This window comes from Lissotriton vulgaris, chromosome 1_1 (assembly GCF_964263255.1).
Source record: "Lissotriton vulgaris chromosome 1_1, aLisVul1.2, whole genome shotgun sequence".
NCBI lineage: Eukaryota > Metazoa > Chordata > Amphibia > Caudata > Salamandridae > Lissotriton > Lissotriton vulgaris.
In genome coordinates this window covers 533,531,142-533,549,479 of record NC_141685.1, presented here as the reverse complement: position 1 = coordinate 533,549,479, position 18,338 = coordinate 533,531,142, and the positions used below count along the sequence as shown (strand labels likewise).

Here is an 18,338-nt window from a genome sequence, read left to right as displayed (position 1 = left end):
GCATTCATAATGAGATCTGATGACATGTGCCAATAGGGATAGAGCAGCCTTAGTGGAATAACCAATACCATTCATCATTCAATATTACTGGTTCAATAAAACTACTGGGTGTACGTGATAAATGGAAGTTTCTACAGTAAAACTGTCTTAAAATATGTGTTGTGTAATTGAAATCAGTGATCCCTTGTATGAACACAGGATAACTCGAGGAAGGAGGGTTCATTATGTTCTCTACGTCTTTCTTTCCACAGCTCCTGAGATACCTGTTATTGACCAGGCCTACTCCAAGCTGAGCCAAAGTATCACCGTGGAGTGGGCGGCCGTCCCTGGCGCCAGTAGCTACCTCGTCACAGCCCGCAATGGACCCTTGTTCTATGAGACCACCGTCCCTAACTCACCAGGGACCGTGACCGGGCTCGATCCCGCCGTCCTTTACAAAATGACCATCCGGTCTATAAACTCTGCAGGGATGAGCCAGCCATCCCGTCCTAAGTACACGCAGACAGGTAACGTATTCTCTTCAGTCAACTGCAGTTATTTTACACTCTGTCTAATTAATCTAATAGTGTGAATTTAACTGACAACTCTTTCCCCCAAAAAGTTATTTTGTGAGAAATGTCTTTCTCACTGAGGCTCAGGATCCCCAAAGACACCCACCTCATTGAATACTTGCCCACGCATTCACTCTGTAATGCACTCTTTGGTTCATTCATTAATTTCGTGACTCACTTACTTAAACATTTACTGACTCACTCACTTATTCAAGGGCACACTCACTCTTTCACCCATTAACTCACTCCTTTACTCACTCTTTGACTCATTACTCACTCTCTTTCCGCACTCACCCACTCGCTTACTCACAAACTCACTTGATCAGTTATATACTCCGGGCTCATTCATTCACTCCATGACTCACTTCCTGACCCACTCACACTTTTTTCACCCATTGACTCACTCCACATTCATTTACTCTTTCATTCATAGATCAGCCCTTAGCTCACTCAATCATCCTTTAACTCATGTATTCTTCCACCCAGTAACTTGCTCAGTAACTCATATGTTCACCCACTCACTTTTTGACTCGCTCACCTACTCACTATCTCTTTCACCCATTGACTCACCCCTTAACTCGCTACAGACCCACCCAACCACTTAGTCTTTTGCTCCTTGACTCACTCATCGATTTACTCCCAGACTCACTTACTCATACACTCACAGGCAGTTTCACTTATTGGCTCACTCCTTCATTCTCTTCCTGGCGCACACAATTACTCACTGATTCACAGACTCGCTTAGTCATTGGTATGTTGTGTAGATCTCTAAAGCGCCCACTCATCCAGGAGGGTATCCTGGCACTGAACATGTGAATGTACTCACGCCTAGGGCCTAAAGTGATTACTCTAAGAGCCAGGTCTCCAGCTTCTTGCGGAGGATGAGGCTTGAATGTGAAGGTGCAGCTAATTCACTCACTTTTTCATCCATAAACTCACTTATTGATTCACTTACTCACCCACAACACTTACTTTCTCGCTCACTTTCTCACTCAGGGTCATTCTAGGTCATACAGTCATATTGGATTATACCATGAGAAAAGAAGCTTTTCATTACCTTTGTAGGGCCCTAGCTTATGTTTTATATGAGCAGACAATTTGCCACTAAATTTCACACACCAATAGTGGTTTGAAATAGGTTGTATTTCCATTATAACTACAAAGACAGATTTCTGCTTCCCTTAAGGGCCCATCTGGTGAATGATATCTTAAAAGGTCTCAACACCCAAGCAGGTATCACCAAACTAAGAAACACCCCAGAATGTCTATTGATGATTATTCTTTGTCATGCAGGACTGGGTAAAGAGAACTGTTTTCTCTACACTGGCTGGCCCCTTGTCGAAGGGTAGGTTTTCAACATGGCTGCACATGTGAATAGTCTTCTGCTATATACTAGTAATAGCTGCAGTCATAATGGATGTATGTCTTGTATTATATGGATTTATGACCTGGTAGACATACCATGGATGATAAGCTTTTAGTAATCTGCAAACCTGATTTGACTGACACATGGGGTCTGCACATAGCGTTACATTTAGAAATTAATCAAAAAGCGATAAAACTCAACATCTTCATTCATCCTTTTACTGTACAGAAGATAACCAAATATTAATATCCGTAACACAGTCAGGCTAACTCTGAAATAGGTCAGGTAGAGGCCTCCGGCTCTGCAGCTACAGTGAGGACAGTTATTCATTCGAACAAATGGGCCCTCAAACGCCATTTCTTTACGCCTGGGGCAATCTTTGATGCAAAGCCATTCTAGAAGGGACAGTAATATAACACCTCTTGCAAAGAACACAGACTCGAAATCAAAACCAGGTAAGGCTTTGCAAACCCTTTCAGAGCTGAAGGTTATTATTACTGTCTGGTAATTGATTCCTGCAGCTAACAGGCATGTTTCGATGCCGCCTCCAACAACGAATTACTTTTAAAAATCTCATCTTCAACTAGAGACCTATTCTCAGCACTTCATTCTAGTTGCCAAAGCATCCCACGTCAGCCTTAAGGCTCAATGACATCCTTGTTGTAAGAAGACCATTCCAAGGAATTGATGTCTAACCGTGTACGACTGAGGCTGTAAGATTCTATAAGGCACAAACAAGGGGTGAGGGAAATTCAGAAAGGGGGACATTGATCATAAATCCCCGCTCCCGTTTTTAAGATAAGCAAACTCTAGACCTAACATTGGGTGAGCTAAATTTAGTATGTATGTGGGCGAGCATTTGGAAACATGGCAAGCTGAATGATCAATCCTGAGGGCATGACAACAGACATGCATCAGGTTTTTAGATTAATACAAGCTGCGGTGCATAACCAGCATAAGGCGTTGAGCTCAGAAGAAAAGGCACAAGTCATTTTTATGGTCAAGTTTTGTCTAAACCCAAGAACTGACCACAACTGTGTGATTGGAGGAAGAAAATAGCACGATATTTTTTATTTAGGTGAGAATATTTGCAGTGTTTCTACAGTGCCCACATGTCACTGAGTAATTGTGACAACCGCAACTCCTCCAGAAGATTACTTTTGCAAAAAACGACAAGGAATGGGCATAAAGGGCCTGATTCAGAGTGAAGAAATAATGTATATCCTTGAAGCATGCATGGTTCAAGACTGAGTTTAATAAGATTTTGTTGACAGTCCAACAAAAGTCCTGGTTCTGTTATGGGTAGGACATTCACCTGAGCTTATTCTTCGAGGTATTGAATCAAGAAATCTGGTAGAGATATGTGGAAAGGCAGAGATATGTACGCTTGTGCATGCACAAACACATGCACACTCACTGACACCTGCCTTATGCATGTACCTTGATTCTGTTTATACAGCGTGTGATACATGGTAGAAAGGGGGCGAGTGGGTCCCACAGGATTATTAGGAAGATCTCTTTGATACTTGAGAGGAATACCCAGTCCTCACTTTCTGATTCATGATTCTAATACAATTGTTTGCTAAATTTAGCATGCAATCTGATTGCTTAAAAAAAGATCTAATTTCAAATAATCAGATAAAATAATGCCACCACATGTGTTAACTTTTAGAATCTGATCTCAGTCTCATTTAGCATAAAAAATGTTTGGTCAGACTTTAACTGATCCTGTGCATGGTATGCACTGACCATGACAATGGCGGAATTGATGTAGCTTAAAAAACAAACATGTTTACAAACTAGACAAGCTCTCATTGTTTTAGCAATTCTCTATCAGCACAAAAAGTGCAAAGGGGTCGAATCAGATTTGAGCCCGTGTTAGTCTGTAATAAACAGTTTGAAGAGGTAACATGGGTTTATATAATCACCCAGCTGTCCGAGAGCCCAAACCCGAGTTTGTGTGGTGTGGGAGGGGAATATTGAAGCCATAATGTCGATAGGTTAGAATATCGTGACCAGAATAGAAAGGGACAACATATTGAAAAGTAAGTTTGTATGGATTTTCTATAAGCAACTCAACATACACCTCCCTTGGTAATATAAATATCTCCAAGGTATGTACGTGTGGAGTTAAGGATAGTAAATTCATATCTCTCTCTGTGCACTTTCTCTTTGATATTTTTTCCCTTCATATTCTGGTCACAAGATTGTAACCCATTGACTTTCTGGCTTAGATATTCCCTACCACACTCAGTTTGAGCCTATAACTTACCCACCTCAATTTGCAATGCCATGTAGAAGTGTATGGAGTGCCCAAGTCGCTTTTATGCAAATTTATAAAATTGCCTGTTCTGACAAAGAGGCAACCATGTCTTAAATCTATCTATCTGGAATAGGTCCTCGTGATAGGATCCCTGCTGTTTCATGGGATCTAGAAATAGAAAGCCTATTCCGTCTACCAAGTGTAGAAAGACAATGCTTTTTTCCCCTTAGATGATGAACCAAAAGACACAAAGTGCAAGAATCAGTCGGACTCGCTAAATCAGTCGGTCTCGCTAAATAATTTGACAGTATAACTCCCTAAGGGAGGATTTTATTCTGGAAAAAATGAATGACAAGATTGTATTTAACTGTGGATGGAATACTTCATGGTCTTAGAGGGGAAAAAAAGGCTGAGCAACAGAGGATTGGATCTTTACACAAGAGTGCCCCTAATCGCTGTTGAAAACAAAGCTAAAACTAGGCATTCCCAAAAAGTTCAAATGAAAGACCTGCAGGTCTCCTAAAACAAAGGAAGGGCCCTAATGTAATAAGACAGACTGGGTGACAGTGTTCAAAAACATCCTATGAGCCAAAGTGTACAAATATGACACCTTCGCCCAAGCTACTCTGCTGGCTCTTCTCGCATCCTGTTGCTCTATTAACTAGGAAACTGACAATCCCAACATAAATCCGTTCAACTTTTAGGAAGTTCAGAACATGAAAGTGGTCATGAGCACTGGGAGGCATGCCCAATAGTGTGCACCAGACTGCAAAAGCTAGTGGTTGCCGGTAGGGCCCACAGGCACTGACTTTGAAGACCGCCACTTACATTTCCACATCAGACATTTACAGAGAGCAAGAAAGAGCAAAACACACCCCAAGTGGAAAGAGGAAGGAAGAGAAAGACAAAAAATGTCACAAAGGGAGAAAGCAGGAACTGACAAGAGTAAGATAAAGGGTCAGGGATTACCTGGTAGTGGATTTAAGATCCTTGCTGTAGATAGACGACTAACCAGACTAGGTGTTTGGAGCTGCAACATTTAACAGTATCAGCCTTAAGCTTCTGAGCAGAGCATTGGGCAACGAAATTCATTCTGTGACAAATGAGGCACTGTAAACATCAATGGTAGTTGGTGAAGACTGAAGAATTTCACCCCAACTTCTCTAGAGTGATCCTACTTATAGAATAGTACCTTCTCAACCTCCTGTCCCCTAGCAAAGGCAAAAAATAAAAATATATAGGGCAGTCAGAGGAATAGATTAAAGAAGCCAAAAAACATCCGGCCAAAGTCTACTAAAATACTATTTCTCATAGTAGGCTATTTCAGCCTCCACATCACTCTTCCACGTTGAGCAATATTTCCAGACCAACCATGCATCTGTATTCCTATCCTCTCAACTTCCAGATACCAGTCAAAGGCAGCCAAGAAAAAGAACAAAAACACCTGCATGCAGTGAGGGGAAAAGATTAAAGAGGCCAGGATACATCCTTCCAAAGACTACTGAAATGGCATCTATGATAGCACTGCATGTTGATCGGGGCATCACAGATCCTAACCGTGCAACGTCTCTAGAGCAACTCTCCGTCTGTTATTCTACCCTCTCAAATTCCAGACACCAGGCAAAGGTAGCAAAGAAAAAAACAGCCTGGTGCAGTTTGAGAGAAGCATAAGAGAGGCCAAGATACATCCTCCCTCAATACGATTGAAATGCAAACTCTAATAGTAGCCTGTATAGGCCTGCACATGATGGATCCTCATCACACAACTTCTCTAGAGTAACCCTCCTTCTGTAATACTACCCTCTCAACTTCCAAACACCAGGCAAAAACAGCAAAGGAAAAAATACCTGGGTGCAGTGAGAGGAAAATATTAGAGAGGTCAAGATGCATCTTCTGCAAGACTACTGAATTGCCAACTCTCATAGAAACGTATATTGGCCTGTTCGTCATGGTACCTCGTCACACATTATACAACTTCTCTAGAGCGACCCTACCACTGTAAACCTACCTTCTCAACCTCAAGCCAAGGCAGAAAAGAAAAAACACCTGGGCACAGTGAGAGAAAAAGATGAGCGAAGCTGAGATACATCCTTCCAAACGCTACTAAAAATACCAACCTTCATATGAGCACTCTATTAGCCTGCTTGCCACTGTCGACAAGTGGCCAAGAAAGGGGAGAGAAAATATTCTTTGCGTTTTGAGGTCATGATAAACAAATGCTACTGGCATATCAAGTGTAGTAATTGAGCGACCTAACGGTATATGTGTTCCATCCAAGAATGCTATATTAAACTATGGTTAAGACCCTCACCCATTCAATGTGGCATGTTTCTTCATTGGGATGGAGCTCTTTTTATTTAAACTGTTGGTTATTACCCTATTCAGAGAAATATGGTGATACAATAGATGTTTCTAACCCCTCGTCACCTTATTAGTGGTGTTATCCTTTTTGTTTGTGCTGCTGCCTCTAAACTGCACAACTTTTCTGAACAGACACATATGCAAATTGCCAGATCTGTAGGATCATTACCAGGACAAAACAAAAGGTGACAAGGCGAATTTTATTGAGGCCTCCAATCTACAAGATTAGATCCATGAGGATGTAGTTATGAGCCCTTCATCTGGATCACAGTAGGAGTTAATAATGATATCCTCCCAAACGAAGCCTGTTGGCCTCAAGATTACTTTCTGGAGAAATTCTGAATTGAGGTAGAAGATATGGTCTCTTTTTGCATCCCTGTGCCCCAGTTCACAAATCTGCTGAAGTTTGAAGAGTGTGACAAAAGACTGCATGCTCATAACAAAAAACCATACATCCTTGAAGAACACAGAGGTGAGTTTGTTGAGGAGAAATACTAGAACTGCCTCCCTACATCAAAGCATATTTCAGAGGCCCCTGTGTCTACCAAGTGATTGCCAGTAAACTGTGGACTGTCCAACATTGACACAGGTTTGGACCCAGCCATGGCAGAATTTCGGGATGTTCTCAGAAGATACACTGCATACAATTTATCCAAATGGGAATCTTTTGCAGAGTTACTATCTGTCCTTCTGGACTTAGCACTTGTTTACAAAAGTTGGATACTCATGTTCCATATCATGGGGTGATAAGGATCACTGGAACAAGGGTGGTGCATGCCTGCAATCTATTTCCTAGAGAGGCTTGTGCAACAAAAGTCTGGTGTGGGGAAGACATAGGAAGGAGCAGTAAAATTAAATGCAAGGATAAGCTCTAGACCTAGGGCCAAATCTGTGAAGTCGCCATGTTGCTCTTTGACTGACAAACTGCGTTTTCAAGAACTCCATTTAAAAGTTCCACTCTGAGCAGAGAGGAGATGTGCAAGACGTCACAGCAATATTTCTGAACCAGACTTTGGTTATATGACTAGCTTTTAAGGGATGGGGTCTGCATAGGGGTTCAGCCTGTCTCTTGAAACTGCGGCACAAGCTACCTAGCAGCAATTTCTGGCACAGCTTGTTCAAGGTAGTAGGCCCAGCTGTTTGCTCTCTTCATACTTGTGCTATGAACAGGCTGCCTGTGGAAAAAGATTAAATGGTTTGCCTAGGATATCTTCTTAGTCGCACAGAAGAAAACGGGCCCTGCAATCTGTGCAACTGCTGAAATGTTCATACCCACCCCAATATGCCAGTTATCAAGGGTGCACTGAAATTCTGCTTCATGCGCGCTGTATGTTGCATGAACCTGTTTGCCATTTTTTACTGACAGATAAAACCCTTAATGTGCTTGGTGCATTTCAAATAGGCTCCTTGCCTTTTGAAAACAGCAGGGTCTGCAGTCATTCAGCAGTCACAGGAGTGAAAACTGATGGTTCAAATAGGCCAAAGAACCCCTATTTGCCACACTTCGAGGGAGACCCCACTCTCTTCATCATTACAGACATAGACTTCAGTCTTAAACTTTTCTCCTACAAAACTTTGTTTTCAGATAGGTTAGTCTAATTAGTCCAATACAAACAAAACCACTTTACCCAGAATGCATTAGTTTGTGACATTATGAGTCCAGAACTGGAAACAGTGTCCATAATGATCTGGAGGGAGGTGTTCAACCAACTTCTCACAGACCTGTGCAGCCTCTACTCATGGAACCCCATTGTTGGTCAACCAGACCCCGCAGCAGCTATTTTGTGCAGTGTGCATGCAGATGGTAAAGATGTAGGCCTCCCATTGCTCCCAGAGGGAAAGGAAGTATGTCCAACTCCAAAACACTTAATATATCAAAACCCCTTATCATTTAGAGCCTCCCTTACACCTACGGATGAAGGAGAAGACCTCTCTTCATGACTCTAACCCGTTTGTACTCACCTTTTCTCGCCAATCTAAAATACCAGTGCTAGATGCTTTGGTTTAGCTTCAGTTGCACAGGGCACGGAACAAAAATAAACAAATTATATAGAAACATTTGCTGATCTATGCATCATTCATACAGAAATTATGATGTTGAATCAAAAACTGTTCTCCTGTACGTTTTAGTGATTATCATTATCGCCTTTAAGAGTTCAAGCTATTGGCTTTTCCAATGTTTTATGCCAACCGTGGGAATGACCGACAATCTTGTGCTGGTTTTCCTATTGAAGAAAACCCATTTCATGACTGCCTCTGATACATGCATGGGTCTTGGTGGATGATGGCTATTTTTAATCTACCATTCTAACATGGCAGACTGCCATGCTAAAATGGTAAATTAAAATGTTACAAAAAGAAGTGAAAAACAAGTGGACATGAAGCTCAAAAAAGGAAGTGAGTGACACAGCAGCATTTTGCAGTTGACTGGTCCTTGTAAAATAAATAAATAAGTAAACAAAAACACAATTAACACTGGGTTCAGTGACTCGAGGAGAGAAAAGTGAGCATGTTGGGGGATGTGGGGGTTTTGAGTGCACAGAAAGAGACAGTCGGAAAGATCAAGGAGACACATGCACTCCCAATGGAGTGCTGAATCCTAAATAAAAGAGCCCCCAGAGGTATGTCATTGAAGAATACAGCTCAACCCATTAGAACACTGTGAGACCAAAATGCTCCTGGCTGGTACAACTCAAGAATAGGGAGAAACGCCATTAAATCAAGAGCAGAGAATTGGGATAGGATGCAATCCATGCAATCATGGGCAGAGGGCTTACCCAAAAGCCCACTTTAATTATATGTTAGGTACTGGAAACAATAGGGGTACCTAGATATAGCCAAGGCCAGAGTTGGACTAGCCTACAGAAACATTAGGCAGTGCCCAATGGGCTGATCTGATCTGTGTGTAGGGCGTTTTTCTTAGCAGTTTGTGGGACAGTTCTATAACCAGGTTGCCCAGTTTTGACTGCTAATTGCCCTGATATTACCACAAACGTTGCCTACAGCAGACACAAATCCATGCAGTCTCCAGTACCTTAAAAATACTCATACTGCACGTCTTTACAAGTTCAAAACTGACCTGATTTGCAAGTGGGGACCCTTTTTTAGCTAGCTGGTTCAATAACACGGGTCACTTATTTTGGTGTCCCAGTCCGACCGTGGTTAAGGCTGTCCGTAGCCAAGACCCTTAAAGGCTCAACTTGGCCATACTAACCCTGACCATTGCCGTTTAACCAAGAAAGCAGAAAAGCATGCTGCGTTGCTACTTTTGAAGTGAATGTTTTGTTATGCCAATGACATCTAACCAAAATTCAATATGTATGTTGAATATGGTCCATATGGTCTCCTTTTATCCTGACAAGAGACATGACCCATACATAAGAGATAATCTATACTGCTGTGATGTCATATCAGTGTACACCCAAAGCAACTGGACACCATTGTGATGTCACAGCAGTGCAAATCCAAAGCAGTTCTACACCGCCATAATGTCATATCAGTGTGCACCCAAGCCAGTGGACACCACTGTGACGTTACAGCTGTGTGTGGCCAACATCATTGTACACCACAATGATATCACAGGGCTGACTAGGACTACCATTATATAGTGCTTTAATCAGCAACAGATAGCCACACAGTGTACACTTCTCATTCACTCACTCTTCTTGGTCTTGTTCATAATGCGACACCCACAGTCGGCAGTGGCCTTGTCCCATCTCCACAGCTCACCACAGTCTTGAAGTATCAGAAGAAATGCCATGCTCTGCCAGCATCGTCTCTGCCTATATTCAACACCCTCTATCGATTCTCTTGATCCAAGGGACATAGGGGCATATTATCAAGAAAGGTCGTTACATTATCGCCGCTTTTATCGGCAGGAAACTGCTGATAAAGCGGCGATAATGGGCTTGATAATATGCTCTATGAATTCCAATCGAAGCCCATGTTAGATGTGGAGACATCTAACATGGGCTTCGATTGGAATTGCATCGCCAGGTTTAAATACCATAACCCTGCTCACTTGTGGTAATTGACTACACGGCAAGCGGACGGAAGACGCTACTCTCGTGACTGTACATTTTTGTCAGTTTCAAAACTTTTAAGCCACGCTGTATGTTCAGCTTATTGCTTTCTGAAACTCGGCCATCAGAAGAGACCCCATATACCAGACTAAAGATTTAAACTCAGTGGATACTTTGCTCCACATCTCTTGCCGCCCATCGCAATCTGAGAAAATGCTCCTTGGAAATTTCAGGGAGTTTTTTCAGCAATGACATTTTCTGTCCTGATGATGGTCTTCATGACGACTGCATACTAGACTGAAACGTCGACACTTCCATCATCTCCAGAAACGTTGCGTTGGCACGAACATACGACCATTTTCTATTAATTATTTTTGGTTGTCTGTTATATTCACCAGGAGTTGATGTTTCAGTTGTGAACTGTAGAGTTATTATTATTTATATCTCTGTTCATGACTCCTGCTTGGATTTATCTTTCTGTATTTGTCTCCCCAATTTTGTTGTTTCATTACTAAATACAAAAAAAAATTCAGAATATAATATACTTTCTCCATGTGCTCTCTTTTTTCCTTCCATTGATTAATTCCAGCTAATTACTAAATGTGATATCCTGTTGATACATTTGAGTGTGTTACATGTGTACTACTCACAACTAAGATTTACTATCTTCATAAACAAGCCCCTTGTAGCACACTTTGACTTCAAATATCTAGTGCCCAAGCCTACAAGGGTTTATTTGGTTTCCCCTGCCTATAACGCTGATTGGATAATGGTTGTATTGATGTTCTTTCATAGTTTTGGCAGCTGCAAACGTCAGTGCAAGCTCTGAAAGTTCTGACAGCGTGCAAGTGGTGTGGAGTCCTGTTTACGCAGCTGTGTCCTACTCGGTCTCGATTGTGCGCTCAGATGGGTTGGGAAGTCGAATAACCGAGAATACAACCGACACCAATCTGACATTTACTGGTCTTGATCCTGGTACCGTCTACACCATCATCGTAAACGCCTGGGATGAAAATGGGAATCCTGGAGATAGTTTCACTCTCACTCAAATAACACGTAAGTGCTAAAAAAAGTTATGATGTGACCATTACACTAACAAATTGTTCCACCTGCTTACACAACAACCCATTTACTTTGCATGGCACTTATAGTCTTTTGTTTGATTGCAAAGGCTATGCACATTGTGCTCCTTACCCACCTGCAAAATCCATAGTTATCTTTGTATAATTTAATGACACTACAGCTTGAAGAGCAACACTGTATCTGTTAAAACAATGGACAATGACCGTGAAAGCTACTTGATGCTGTGACTAGATCAATATTTGATTGCTAGAGTGATATTCGAGACATCAGTTATTTCTACAGGCATTTCAGACCAGTGATAGCATCTCTAAAAATTCAATCCTACCCAGTTAAAACCAGTACTAGTAGCTAATCCACTCACATAAAACGCATTCTAGTATTCAGTCAGCAATGCCAGAAGAAGAGCAGGAAAGTGCGAGTTGAAAAATCCTTGTGTGATAATTTGGTGCTAGTGTCAGGGCCCTGCTATTACAACAGTATTCCTCTGTGTAGAAAACACCCACTGTCCCCAAGAAAGCATGCCTGATATCCACTGACACCGGGCTTGTCTACATTAGGCATACTTTATCTGGTACTGAATATCAAACCATATTATATGATATCAACTTTAAAAAACTGATGTTTATATAACTGTACGGGATTATACCTCAGAACTGGGAAATCTAAGCACTCCAGGTGGAGGAAAGTGGAGGCTCAGAGCATCATTAGGATGGCGGGTGGACCGACGTAGAAAGGGACCGCCCGCCATAAGTGCGACAGTCCAGTGGGGGTGATTACGATGCGCCCGCCACACTGGCGGGCACATCCTGCATTCTTGACATTGCGGTGGGCAGTGCTGGCAGGCACCGTGCGGTGCCTGCCATGTTGTGCATGAAACTGCAGGCGGGTACCATAGGTACCCCCCCATGTGCACCAACCACCCCACAACTTCCTGGGGGCCCGCTATAGCAAACACCGCATGCCTTTCCGTGGCGGCAAATCCCTGAATGCATCGTGATATGGATGGCGGTGTCTAACAGACACCGCCACCATATTAAAACCTTTTCCACCCGGTCAACTCATCGACCGAGCAGAAAACCGGGGGACGGTCTTTCCGTCCACCGGGGTTGTCCCCCCCACCTCCCACCCCCCGCCCCGCCATAGTAATATGACGGGGGAAATGGCTTGCGGGCAGGAAAGAATGTCAGGCGGATCGCCACCGCCAAGCGGGCTGTGGCGATTCACCCAACATTCTAATGGGCCCCTAAGTGTTGACTCAGACCACAGCATCCTTCATTTGCGATGAATGTGCGGTTCGTATACCATCACATATGTGGCTTCCATTCAGTATAGACCATACTATATCAAGAGTAGTGTGTTGGTGGGCAGCTCTTAGTGTGATGGTGAGTAGATCTTAAGCTTAGAGAAAGGGTGGTTGTTTTAGATACAAGTGTGCAAAGGAGATTCTGATTATCAAAGGGAGACTACGAGGCTCTGCTACTTAAATCTATGCCTGAGTGTCTAGAAACTCGTAATGAGTTTAGTTGAAAGTATCCAACTTAGTAAAACTTATATGATTTAGACTATAGATTGTTCATCTTTATGAATGTCAAGTTAAGTATACATTGAAAGACAGAGAGACGAAAGTTAGAAACGTTGTTTACATAATTAACTTTAATCGTAATTAATCAACTATTTTGATGTCAGCATCCGCAGTGACACCAAGACCACGGGATGGAGTATTATAGATTCTGTAATTATAATGAAGCGTGCAGGTATGTAGGTTTTTCTGGGGTCTGTTAGTGGTTATTTATGATGAGAGAGCTAGTGGTTCTTTAGTCTGTTACTCTCTCGGAACGAACAGATGTGGTGGATATTTGAAATAATAGTGGAGAGGCATTGTCATGCTAGTCAACACAGAGGCAAAGTTCAGGATCACTCAAATATGGCCCTGATACTGTCAGTATGACATGATAGAATGATGTGATTTAATATAATGTGGAATTTGAACATCTGCAGCACATTTATAACTATATTTGATTTAAACAGGTCCCGAGGCTCCAGCTCCTATTACCGCTGCTCTTGACGTTGCAAACCTGGACGCCACTTTCAACTGGCCATCAGCACAGGGAGCTTCAGAGTACACACTGACCCTCTCCAGTGATGCCGGAGACCCCATCCTGAACTGCACATCGTCATCCACATCCTGCACCATCCTCTCACTTGAGTGTGGAAAATTGTACTCAGTGTCCCTAATTGCGAGCAATGATGGCGGACCCAGTCTACCTTCGATTGCAGAGCCTTTACTAACTGGTAAGTGACCTATGCTACGGTAGTCCTGTCTGATTTTGCATTGATCTTCCCGGTGATGTTCCTCCACTGTTTAGTTATCTAGAGTACACCTCATCTCCAAACCTACTTTAGTAAAGGTAACTGATTAACCTTCCATGCTCATGCTGAGCTCAGCTCGTCATGCAGCACAGTGCTCGTGTGCTCATGACGAGCTGAGCTCGTCATGACCACACCCGTTTTAATTATGGTCCAGCACAGGAGGCGAATCCTGCACACAGCGATGTGGTTATCCTCAGGTGTTTTAAGTCTGTGCCCCAATCCCAGGACCAACATCAACTCCTATGCTCAAAAAAGCTTTGGGTTCAGCCTTGTACATGATGGACTTGTAAACCTGTTATTGTGGTTGTCTTTATTTTCTACACCAACCAAGTCTTACTTCCACACAACACCGCCACACCAAGGGCCCCATTATTTTTAGGGTTCCTTGTGTGAACATGTCCATCTGTTGAGGAAATTAATGATACACATGATTTTTTTCCAAGTTCTCTTATGTTCGGTGGTTTGATCCCTAGCCTTTCATCTTCCTCTATGGCCAGAACCCATAGAGTCATCCTCCAAACCACTGATAGCATTCATGTCCAGTCTAGATTTCGGCTCCGGTAGTCATTTTGTACCCCAGGAGTCGGCATTATCTTGAATGCATTTCAGGCAAAATCTTATTACGATCTCACGGAGCAACACACAGGTAATTAATAATATCCTATGTAAATCAAAACACTTACCCACTTAGATTCATGGACCCAAACAGATTTTTTCCACATTAACCACCCACATTTGCTTTCTTGGGCATGCCTGTTTACAGGGCAACAGGTAACAGGACAGCATGTGCAGGAATCAAACTTTCTAGAACATCCTTCACAATTCTAAAAACATTTTAGCAACGGTTACAAACATTCAGGAAACCTGAGTTCCACCTTCTCTTTAATGGTATCCGTCCTTTTGTATATGTCGAATCTGCGTGGATCGAGGCCACCGCAGTCAGGGAAAGCACATAGACTGCGATACCAGAGGGAATTCTGGGGGTAATGTTGGTGGGTGCTCTGTAGAGCTGTTCCAATCAAGCTCTAAATCGATCCAATACATCTCACTCATTCATGCATTTTTTCCAACCGAGATGGACAATATTCAGAACTCAGTCAAAAGTTGTCAAGCAGTGCTCCGTCCAGCAGTATTGTTTTATTGAACCTGCTTTCCATACCGATAGGGGAAAGTAGAGCTGCACAGTAAAATCATTTTAAAAACAGCGTGCTCATGTTTGGATGAATTATGAGAAATATTTAGTGGTGTGAACTGACCTTCTTAATTGATTTTCATGGTCTCTAATGTCCTCCAAAATGTTTTTCTGAATCTCTCTATCTGTGTAGTTAAACTCTGCAGAAATGCGTTTTACAAAATATTACACATTTTAGCAAATGATTATTTGGCGATGATTATGTAGAAGCCTATTTGCGGAAATTACTAACAGTCTTGCTTGTGCTTTACTTAGTTCCATGTGCTCCAGAAGGTATTGCAATTTCAGAGGAGAACCCCGGCACCCTCTCCGTCTCCTGGTCTGACGTGCAGCTCGAAGACTATTATGTTGTATTTGTGAAAAGTGATGACGGACTGGAGGTGAACTGCAACACATCATCGACACAGTGCCCTTTCCCTGCGGAGTGTGGCTTCACCTATTTCATCAGTGTCTTTGCGTACAACAGGGCCGGCCAGAGTCCATTAGGGGATGTGCATAATTACACCACTGGTAAGTAAGTGAAAGGGATGCATTCTGTAATTGACCAATAGCTGCAAAGATACATCGCCAACATCCATAGTATAAAGAGGGCACAGGCTGTTTACCTCAACTGTAGGCAAATGAGGGGATTGACTGTTCATGCTTGTGTTGTGGCTGTCTTATATAAAGCTAGTTGTGACGTCTGTGCAGCCTGTTTCTGCAGGATCAGATCACTCTTTATTCAGGGGCATGCCATGTATGGAATTTGGGTGTGGAATCCTTGGACTCCTGGAGCAGTGATTGTCAGTAGCATTGTATGTCTGAGTGTGTACCACGCCAAGGAGTTATGTGCATGTTGGAGCAGTGTGATCTACAAGCCTGTAAGCCAAAAAGCATGCATAACAATTGTTGATTGCCTATGCTGAAAAGCAGTACGAAAAGAAATGGTCACAGAGGAACTGTATTCCACATAGGTTCCAAAATCATCTTAGTGAATCAATGTAGCCAATGTATTCATATTATAAAATATTAATGTTCATATTCAATAGCAACACAGATATCTACATAGTTGTAAAAAGGTGCTCCAAGGTAGAAGAAAGAAGTGCTCAAAGATGTGTGCTAATCAAGGTTTGACGGAAAAGGAAAGGCAACGTGCAGGGTATACATCAATAGCAGATAGTGACCTATCCAGCCAATATAAAGGTTAAATATGCATGAAAAACTAAATATTCTGATGACACAGTAATTCAATTGCTGTTGTCTGTACATGAAAGAAATAAAAGACCGTCAACGTTTTGACCCCGATAATATGTCCTTAGAGTGGGGTCTTCATCAGGACTTATGAAGACATATGGAGACACCTAGGGATGGTTTAAAATAAACCACTGTGACCATTTTTTTTCGTACTGAACTTCACTCGGGTCCAGTGGACGTTCGGGTTCCCCCATTGTTTCATAACTATGCTGAAAAGCATCAGCAAAAAATAAAATAAAGAAAAAAGCAAGGCCCAGCATGATGACGAATATGTGGCTCAGTGTCAATGCATGTACACATACATGTCATCATGCTACCGCAGACAACAAAAGAGATTGGGCTGTTCCTATGGGAAGAAAGGAGGAAAAGGTCACTAGGGTATAAGGGCTAGTGCTCAATGGAGGACCATCCCTGGGTATCCAATTTGTTGGATATAATGGCCTCACACACCCCGTCATCTCTTTTGATGTCTTCATACTTGGGGCTACGACTGTGGCCGGACCTTCCATTCTTCTCTCTCTGAATGGTAATCAAAGCCCTACTGGATCACAATTGATCCCTGTCTTCCCCTACCGATTGTTACATCATGCTACCGCAGCCATAGTGTGATGAAATATATATGTCACCATGCATGCGCACATATGCATTATGATGCAACTGCTATTTTTTTTATATTTATCATTCCAAGAAAGTGGAGGCACATCTTGGGGTGGTAAATTTAAATTTTGAAAGTGCACCTAAGCCTTTTTTTGAGAGATAAGAAACATAGCAGCTAATTGAAGATACTGGGCTCTCCCAAAAAGAAAAAAAGAAAAAAAATATGACTAGGAGAAGTGGAGGACCAACGGTGGAGCGAGTGGGGACGAGGGGTAAAAAAGTAAACACCTCTGATTGGCGGCTGCATCAGGGAGTGGGTAGGCGCAACAGAGAAGCTAGGGAAAAAAAGGTGAACGCGATGGGAGGGGCATTGAATCAACGGTACGGAAATTAAAAATGAAACATCGCAAAGCATCACCAGCAACTGGGAGCATGGGAAAGTAATGTAGGTAAGAGCTTGGTTAAATATTTCAATTCCGTCCGAAAGGGAGGGACAGGAGAGGCAAGGGAAGAGCTTTGTAGGAGCAATACGTAGGGTGGGGTGGCCAGATGTGTGGGGAAAGCAACATATTGGGGACAGAGTAAGAAAACACATGCACTCCCATGGAATGCTGAAGGAAAAGAAAAACGTTGTTTCCTGAGCGGGAGCAGTGGAAAGGTAAAGTCATCCAATCTGTACAATGGTAAAAAAAGCTATGCTCCAGAGGAGGGAGAAACATAAGAAGAGGAAGGAAAGCCATAAAATAAGATGTAAGCAAATAGTAAGCAATGAGTTGACCTGTCTATCAGGGTGTTTGGACAAAATATCAAGAAGAACATATTGTGTCAAGAATATCAAGGACAAAAATATTGTGCAGGTAAGTTTATACGGGAAAGCACATTTTTGCCATACTTAACTCTCCATCTAGGTACCTTGAAGATATATATCTTCAAGGTACCTAGATGGGGAGTTAAGAATAGGAAATCAAGTTCAAGTTCAAGTTCAAGTTTCAAAGCTTTATTCGACATTTGTCATAAAAGCATTCACCTAGCCCTAATACAATAAATACTACACATAAAATACTTCCTAAAAATACATATTAAACATGAATTGTCGAATAAATACATGATAAAAATACACTAAATTATCACACTTCTTAAAAAGTAGATTTTTCTAAAAGTTAAAATACAATAATTCATATAACAAAGTGCAAAGTTAGTAATGTGCATGATTTCATTGGGATGTGATTGTCATTAATGATCTGGTACGAATTATCCATGCCCAGGCCAGGAATTTTGCTACCCCAACCACGAGCACTGT

At 42.2% G+C, this 18,338-nt stretch overlaps 1 protein-coding gene across 1 annotated transcript in view; it reads left to right on the top strand.

Annotated features, from left to right (window-relative positions):
- The window catches only part of FNDC7 (fibronectin type III domain containing 7), a 36,099-nt gene that overhangs the window by 3,818 nt on the left and 13,943 nt on the right, over nt 1-18,338 (top strand). The window contains exons 4-7 of the mRNA XM_086936314.1: nt 252-506; nt 11,359-11,619; nt 13,675-13,938; nt 15,464-15,718. Of these exons, the coding sequence (XP_086792440.1) occupies nt 252-506; nt 11,359-11,619; nt 13,675-13,938; nt 15,464-15,718 (1,035 nt within the window). The remainder of the gene's footprint in view (nt 1-251; nt 507-11,358; nt 11,620-13,674; nt 13,939-15,463; nt 15,719-18,338) is intronic.